Below are 9,289 nucleotides of genomic sequence, written 5' to 3'. Positions count from 1 at the left end.
AGTTTGAATGCGGAAGAAAGGAAAGCTAGGGGTATGGGAGTGGCTGTAGGAAATTAACCCAAATATAAGAACCTGAAGAGAGAGAGAGAGACTGCACAACATGGAGAGCTGACACCAGGTGATCATGCTTAACCCATGCAAATGTGGAAAATGGCTGTAAAACTTTGGTGGTGGTGGTGGTGATGAATCTGTAGAAAAGATACCCAGAATCTCTTCAGGAGCAGCAAAAACCATCATAAAACAACTCTCATAATCTCAGTAAAGATCCTTGTAACTACAGTATATTACTTTCAACCCAAAATCGAGTTACCTTGATTGAGAGCAAGAAATATCCATGAATATTTATGAACTGGAATTTGTCAATAAGCATCCATAAGGTCAAAAGAAGTTTACCAAAGGTCCCACTTCAAGTACGACCTCACCTGCATGGTGGTCACTCAGAACCAAATGATAGAAATCCCAACACTTAACCACGTAATGTCTAATATTACCCTATGACTGCCTAAAGATATATGAACATGGAAAACAGGGTTAAGAAAAAGCATGCCATAAAAGACTTATGAGAAGACATTGATTTAAATAATGCATATTTGTGAAAAATATATGAAATCACAAGTGTACAAAAAACAAATAGGTACACTCACAACAAAAAGTATCGGTGCATACTGTAGTGTGAACAATTTGAGACCAGTGACGATAGGTATTGGGAAAGGCGTGTTGTTCCAGCCTTATGTTGGCAGCCCTGGTCAAGTGAAACAAACCGTTAGAATAAGGTCGGGAAGTGATAAATAGACAGTATGAAATATGAGGAGCTCCCTGTTAACAAAATTATTTGTGATACTTGTGAATATTGCCACATTAATTTATGCTACCAAATAATCCACTCAACCTGGTCATCCTGAAGGATGGTGCAGCGTGGACGGCCGCTCCGAGACCTGTCGTCTGTAGCACCAGTTTCGAAGTATCGCCGAATCCATCGTGCAGCGGTGTTCCTGTGGACACCAACCCGCTGGCTAATCTGTGACGACGAACCCTTCGTTATGAAGGGCAATAATAGCTCCTCTTGTTCCCTTTGAGGTTTACATGTCGTCTGCTTCACAATAACGTTTTCGACAATAACGGTAAGTTACAATAGATACCCATTTTCGATAATAACGTCTGGATTCTCTTGAATAAAGGAAATTTCGCGGGAAGCGTCCGAGCGCATCAATGATAGCGCTTGTTTGCCGCCATGTTGATGACGTAGTTGTCTGCTCCACCTCACTCTCACACACGCTCAGTGGAATACAACGCTGCGCCCACATGTGAGATTTTCGCCTCTATAACCATTGGTTGTTAGGGTCAGTGATCAATAATGGCTTCCGCATTTTTGCCTGTGGGGGCTAGGGGAGGTGGTGGAGGGAGTGATTTGCCACCTGAATGACTGGGAACTTTTAAAGTGAGGAAATTGAACTGTCCTGAGTCTACAGTGCGAAATATTAAGAGGAACTTAACGGAGACCAAGAAGAGTATTGTGCTGGCTAAAAATATTTCGGTAGTGATGGAAATGTGAGGCGAGCTATGAATGATAAAGACAATAGAAACAGGTTGTTAGTGATAACAGAGCAAATTCTTGTGAAATGGTTAGCTTGTAGAATGAAAGACAGTGCAAGTGTTAGCGGCCCTCAGATACAGAACAATCATTACACCAAGCACCTCAAAAACTCCCCCAAGCTAAGTGTTATATTACTCAAACTCTTTATTTTGATGATTGAATAGCAATTCTTTTTATTTCAGCGAACAAAAAGTGTAAGGAGGGCTTCAAGGGGAAAAAATGGTTGAAGTTCTTGTGGAGGCGGCACCAATAGACCCTTTTTATATGTATTTTAATGTCACACAAATAACGTTTTCGCTAATAACGGTGTTTTTCAGGCACCTATTAAACGTTATTGGTGAGAGCCTACTGTTATCATTGACACAAGGGCATCGGTCAGCATCATCCCTCCCTCACCGAAGCAACCCTCATATGATCTGTTCGCCACCAACGGTACCCCCATCGCCTCCTACGGCGCACACATCCTCGCCTTAGACCTTGGTCTTCCCTAGACTTTGCGCTGGTCCTTCATGGTGGCAGACATCTCTCAACCCATCCTTGGCTTCGACTTCGTCACCTTCCACAAGCTCGTCGTCGACCCAAGCAACCTCTGTCTCATCCATTAGCCTACAGCACACACGATCCAGAGTACACGTGCAGCAGTCGCCGACACCATCACCTGCCTCTCGCCGTCCAACGAGTTCTCCTACCTGCTCAAGTTGTTCAAGGAACTTTTCTCACCTAAAGTCTCTCCGCCACCACCTACGTATTATACATTTAGCTGGAGTATCCAGGTATGCAAGCTGTTACATTAATTGGATCTTTTCAGTTTCATGTACTGCACTCAAAAAAGGAAAAAATTATTTTTAATGTAGATTTTTATGCCGATTCCATTTTTTCTTGAGATATGAATATAAAAAAAATATAGCCCTTTAGATATTCAATGTTCTACATTCAAATTTTACCATTTTTAGCCTAAATTTCTTTGTCTGTTTTTCGTTGCAGATCCATACGATTGATGAAGTAAATAACACCAAACAAACCTTTGAAAACTTTACATAACCTATAAAAATCCTAACGCTTACCTTATTCGTGTTTTTGGTGTTTAGTATGTATTGGTGTTCAGATGAGGAAAGGGGAGATCCATGAACTCAAAAGCAATTTTTAAAATTTTGATTGGTTAGTCAAGGTTGGGTAGGTTTTTTTTTTTTAACACTCTTTCACCACATTGTAAAATTTCAATGTAGAACATTGAAAGTTTAATGGACAATAACTATTTTGCTAAAAAAAAATTATGTTTTTTAGTGCAGCACATGAAGTCCAAAAAATCCCATTAAATAAAATGCCAGGGTATTTGGCTGATTACATTCTACTTATACACTTGTCTGTTTTATGTTATTCAACATAACCTGACCTAATCTAACATAAATGTTTTATGCTATTTAACAGATGACCATCTAAGTGGTATGTCACAGTGGGCTACACAGGCACTCCATAAAGAATACTACAAAGAGAGAAATTAAAAGAAAAACATAACTGTAGTGTTACCTCAAAAGAATAAAACAAACGCCTCGGAACCTACCGAGCCATTTCACCCAGAATCACACCAACTTACTGATAATGAAGAAAACTAATCAATCTTAAAGAAATATTTCTTATCACTTTGCACTGAGGAAGACTGCAGAACCTACTGTATACCTCCTTGCTAATTAATTAAAGTGAAATAGGCTGGGGTGTCTAAACATCAGGTGAAATAATCTGTGTATCTAAACTTCATGTTAAATCCTTCGAAGAGCTCTGCACCAATTATTCTGGCTAACTGTTACCATGAGGCAAGTTCACACCAAATTACAGTACTTAACATTTTCTCATTAAGTTTAACTCTTAAAGACAACCGATGAACATTTTAGTTGCTTGTTTACCCGAGCTTTTTGATACAGTAATGTAATATGAAAGCTACGACACATTTTTCATCTTTAAATGCAATGTAACAAGTAAAACAAAGTGCATTACAACCATTTATTTCTGTTGCACATAAGGAGGACAATGTTACAAAACCTTACCTCAACTTATAATACTATCATGAAGGTTATAAACCATACAGCTGTCCTCAGTCTGGCTGGACCATATTTCTTCTTCTATTTAAACAGCAGGATATTTTCTTTAACCCTTCAACCATTCCTGAAGAACCTATGATTAAAGATCAATTAAAATTATATACCATAAAACAGCTTAACATATTAAGCATGTTAAGATTTCCATTCATCATTTTAAGACATGGCCCTGACAACATTTAAGTTCCCCTTCTATAAATCAACAGAATAATTATTTCTGCTCAGAACAACTAAAAAATTCTTGCAAAATTTGCTTTTACAGACACAATTACTTTTATCATAACTGAATTTGACAGTTAGTATCCTTATACATATCACATATTTTTCTAATTACATTGGGCAAAAAATATTTACCCAGGAAAACATAAACACCTTAACAAATATGAAAATAAAAATACTATATATCCCAGCACCTTTCAGCACTGGGCATTCACTGCTGGCAGTTCTGTGATAAAAAATGTGGCTAATATTGATGAATAACAAGCTGATACATTATTTGTTTTGATATTTATATTCTTATTATATTTTCATCAGTGATTTCTGATATGATAATCATTTTTTTTTAACTGCTTCATTTGGTAGATAATTAGGTTACTAGGCATGTTCTATATCTTTCTCAGCGGTAATGTGGCCGAGAAGGAGCATTTTCACTAATAACTTTGACAGCTCCGATCGATGCCAGTGTACAGTTATGAGTCACACGGTTTGGGTGGCTGCTCTCACGTCCACAAAATTTTTTAATTTACACCATATCATAGCAAGTTCTTTCCGTTTAATATGCTGGGGGGTCAGGGGGGCTGCTCTCACGTCCACAGAAAAAAAAAACTTAAAATTACACCAACTCATCGTAAGTTCTTTCTGTTAAATATGACAGGGGATTTGGGGAGCGGAGCTCTATGGCTAAGAGGTTAGGTAAGTTTCTTTGGTGAGGTCCTCTAACAATGCTTCCAGCACTTGTTTTCTTATCAACTAAGGTTAAGTTAGGTTTAATTTAGAAATAACCACTTTTTAACACATTTGCCAAAACTATGACGGTGTCTACTATGAAACACGGTGAAATTAAGGCATTTTTAAAAATGTTTTCTATGAAAAATTGGCGGTGGGTCAGTCGCCAATAATTAAGGCAAAGATCTTGCATGAAAGGCTTAAGTTTATTATCTTATATGTAATATATTATGATCTATAACCAGTGCAGTGTTTGATAATTATTGCCCCCCCCCCCCAAAGCATTATACAGAGAACAATTCTGTAGCTGCCAAACATTTATCTGCAGTATTTTCAAGATTAAATAGTTTCAGTGCTAAACCCGACACTTATACCATTCTTAACAAGAGACATATGACAAGAACAAATACCAGAGTTGCAAAGAAACTTGAAGCTTAACCAAGTAACTGATGTCTATGCTTTAATTTCATTTATAATAAACATTTTAAGAAGTGGTGCAACTTGACATACTAACACATTGATGAATAAACAAGAATTAAAACTGTTTACTGTATTTTCAAAAGGTGATAGAAGCATTTAGTCAGGGTTCTACATCAAGGGATAAGGAATTAACACCTTATTGTCAGAACACTGTAACCACATTATTGGGGGACATATCTGATGTGCTAACTTCTGAGAACTTGGAGAACAATCTAGGACCAAATAAATTATAAATTCTGTGATTTATATTCTTGATACCAGTTACAGAAGTTATCACATCCCAAAGTAATTTCACTTATGATTAAGTGGTATCTAAGGATCACAAAAATTTTAGAAAAAAAAAAAGAGGAAACCCTTGCCTACCTTGGATATTCCCTTGAGGAACATCAAGTATCCTCAAAGAAAAGAATTGACAAAACTTGCAAAGGTTTCACAAAAATAAAAACCTAAGATTGTAAAATAAAAATACTACCAAGAATACCAAGAAAACACATCCCACAAGCATCAGAGCTCCAAGGGAACCCCACAACTCTCTGTGTCAGAATAAGATATGATGATATCTACATATGATCATGAAATAAAATAAAAACTAAAAGAAATTATAATTTAGGGAGATACACGTATAAAAAAATAAAAAAATGCCTTTCTACATATTTCTTAAGTAAGGTTAATGATATTTACTAACAATATACTGGCAAAATATACCACACAAGGGATACTACAAATAATAGTTGCCTGTTTATCTGCTATATATTGGGGCACATATGACATTATCAGGCCTATTCACCGCTATGCAGCATTCTAATGAGGCTTATTTTCGTTTTCTATAACAAAAAATAAAGCCTATGGAATGCATCATGGCAGTGTTAGTTTTCTTTTCCTATTACACAAAACACAAGATTAGTAAGAAAATCAGCATTACCTCTTTGGTGACGATTCCTATCACATAAAGACAACATCAAATTTTTGGCAGTGAAAATAGAACATATTTAGATAGTCACTGGCACTACTACAATGTAAAAAAAATAAATAATAAATAAAATAAAATAAAATAAAATAAATAAATAAATACAAAAAAAAAAAGCTTAGTGGAATTGACAATCTGTAAAAAATTCTTGGTCCAGAAAACATTATTAATAAAAATTTCATAAGCTCTTCAGTTAGTATTATCACAATTTGCAATATAACCAATGATAACAAGAATTTGAAAGATTCAGAAAAGCTTATCAAGTTCACAGATATGAATATCACTTTTACTGAAACCCAGGTCAGTACCCAAAAAGTCCCTGCTATTGTAATATTGGGTTGCATGACCTATAGGACTTAATCTATCTACTCATTCATTACATGCTCCCCAGCACTGTCACTAATGATAGCAGCAGTGGCTAAAGCATAGCACATTATGCACAAACAGTCTGTGTCCTACTTCCTCAAAACTAGCCTATCTTAGAGACCCTTACAAGAAAGAATACAAAGAATCCTTAAAAATGAATACCAATATTAAATGCTTGATTTATCAAATTCATATATCTATTTTGAGTCTTTGAACCATAGTGGCACATATAGATGCATGCCTACACATTACAGAAACCAATCCTAATTTTTCTAATTGTGTTAGGTTGTTAGCCCAAAAATTCTATTCAATACATTTGCAAATGACTTCTATATGCTGAATTGGTTATCAACCACATCCAGAAACAATTATGAATATACATACCCTGTATAACTTTCATCAAGTACAAGTATATGAAGGAAATTAAAGATAGTCTAAAGGCAAGGTGGAAATAATGGAAAAATAACTACTGACACTGTGCAGTGCTATACCTTTGAGAAAGTGTGGCAGACACCAGAATGGAGCAGCCTTTGTAATGGCCCAAAATCAACCATCTACAAGGAAAAAGGTGATCCTTTCACTTTTCAAAGGCAATATTTCTATGAAAAATAAAGATCATCCTTACAAAAATTAACTGCACTAAGCTGATGTATACATTATACTAAATGTTTACCCCTATTTATTAACAGAAATTTCACTCAATGAAATTTGCATTGAAATATCGAAAGTCTATTGATAAAATTATATCACCTATAAGGATCTCCTACAAAGGGCTCAATTTTATTTCACCTACTACAGGTATAAGGATTTCCTAGACAGGCAACCTTCTCCATTTTCTTGAACTATCTACTGTTGACTGTTAACCGAGGAATCATGAAAAAATCTCATCATTAACTCTACAGTACTTATTATAAGTTGTGGCATGTATTGTACCACAAAGTTAGAAATGTACACTTTTCATTGATCCAATAATCGAGTAAAAAATTATGATTTTTTTCATGATACCTGACAGAGTAGCAGAGGCACACAGGCCATCAAGCACAAATGAATTCCATTTTTAAGTGCATAAGTGCAAGGCATATACGAAAATGCAGCAGCAAGGCAGTCAAGAATAAGGAAGATGTATTAAGTTCAATCACAGTGGAATGCTAAAATTGACACCACAACAAACTGGACAAATACCCTCAAACTGGGATTTAATTCATACTGAATTTTTACATTCCATGAGTACCTTGAGAGAAGTGAAGGCAGTTTTATTTAACTAACAATTGTTCTAATTATCCTATCACAACTTTGCATATTGCACACACACTGGCTTTTATGCTGGTACAAACACCTTGTCTTGTCTTATCATAGTCTTGCATGAAAAATTTATCTTTTTCCCCTCTTCATTACCATAAATCATAATTTCATTGTACTGTACCTCACTCGACCCCACTCCACGTCACTAAGTAACATCTCACATATGCTTAAAAAAACACACAAAAAAACACTCATAACACCAGTGACCTATGTATTCTAAAATTACCAATTAAAAAAATTTCCTTTGATTGGGGTTTCTTACCTTCCTCCATAGCTATATCTAAGTGTTTCTAGAGTTTACATGTCTCACAATTAAAGAAAATAGACTCACATTTTGTATCATAAAATCTTAGAAGGACAATCAAACATGTTCTACCGTTATGAATGTCCATGGCATGATATAAGAATTATTAAAATTTTCATGAAAAGTAACACCTACTGCTAAGCACCCACTACTACATCAATAATCAAGCTCTTAATAGTGTATGTAGATATTGTAATGATCTTTGAGCTAAACAAAATTTCCTAGTTGAACAAGAACTATTTGTGATTGACTTTAAGTTGGTTAAGTTGGTCTTCCAGCTCATGAATTCGTCGATCTTTGATGATAAGTTGACGTCTAAGAAGCTTGAGTTCTTCACACTGGGCAGTGTATGCTCTACGAAGCTGCCAACATAAACAATACATTAGAAATAATAGCATTTGTAATACTGTATATAAAGTATATTATTTTGTTAAAAAAACAAAAACAAAACAAAACAGATATATAACAATACAGTACTTTTGCACAGAAAAGTGGCATACTATCAACAGGTCTGCATTATGAAAATTAAGAAATGATGCACATTTAAAAAATAACATACATATACAATACTGTAGTATGGTCAAGAAGTCACATGATACTTGTGTGATCATTTTATGCACTGGCATAAATACATCGTTGACACACTGCATTGTGTGAATTCAGGATATTAGAAAAATTATAAATTCCAACACCATTATTTTAAAATATAGTATAATAAGCATTATTTAAGTTGTTGTAACCAAATGAATGTTCAGCTGATGCATTAATACATTCACACTGGGAAGCAGTACAGTATACTAGTACGCCAGCATTATGATAGTCTACATCAGTACTACATGCTAATTAAAACAAAAACTTCTAATCTAACAACCATAAACAAGCTATGCATTTATAAGAGTACTATCGGAGGGAAGAAAATAAGGAACATTAGGGTGTCTCAATCTGAGAAAAAAGACACAATTCTGATCAATCAAAAAATATATAAAAGGGGGAGGGGTGCTAGTCTTCCCTTGTATAAAATAAAAGTTAGTGAAAGCTCCATTAAATAAATTAAAATAGTTAATTGTTAGAAAATATAAGCACAACAGTAGCAGTAAATTACATCATACAAATGTATAATAAAAAACCTTGAATCTTCCACAAATGAAGTCACACTGATCATGGCCCCACAATAACACAAACAATCCACCAATAAATTTCTCATAATCACTGAAACAGTTATTATATAAAATACCTCA

The 9,289-nt window shown here is 35.0% G+C and overlaps 1 protein-coding gene across 8 annotated transcripts in view; it reads right to left on the bottom strand.

Moving 5' to 3' along the window:
• Positions 1 to 3,578: 3,578 nt before the first annotated feature.
• Positions 3,579 to 9,289, bottom strand: part of LOC121876645 (coronin-1A-like) — a 67,207-nt gene continuing 61,496 nt past the window's right edge. For 6 of the 8 annotated variants that reach the window (XM_042381941.1, XM_042381940.1, XM_042381938.1 and 3 more), the window contains one exon: positions 3,579 to 8,413. In XM_042381941.1, the coding sequence (XP_042237875.1) occupies positions 8,288 to 8,413 (126 nt within the window). In that variant the 3' untranslated portion in view covers positions 3,579 to 8,287. The remainder of the gene's footprint in view (positions 8,414 to 9,289) is intronic. The other 2 variants (XM_042381946.1, XM_042381944.1) reach the window with 2 other exon arrangements.

This window comes from Homarus americanus, unplaced genomic scaffold (assembly GCF_018991925.1).
Source record: "Homarus americanus isolate GMGI-L3 unplaced genomic scaffold, GMGI_Hamer_2.0 scaffold28, whole genome shotgun sequence".
NCBI lineage: Eukaryota > Metazoa > Arthropoda > Malacostraca > Decapoda > Nephropidae > Homarus > Homarus americanus.
The sequence above is the reverse complement of the archived record's forward strand: the minus strand, read 5'-3'. Positions and strand labels throughout refer to the sequence as shown.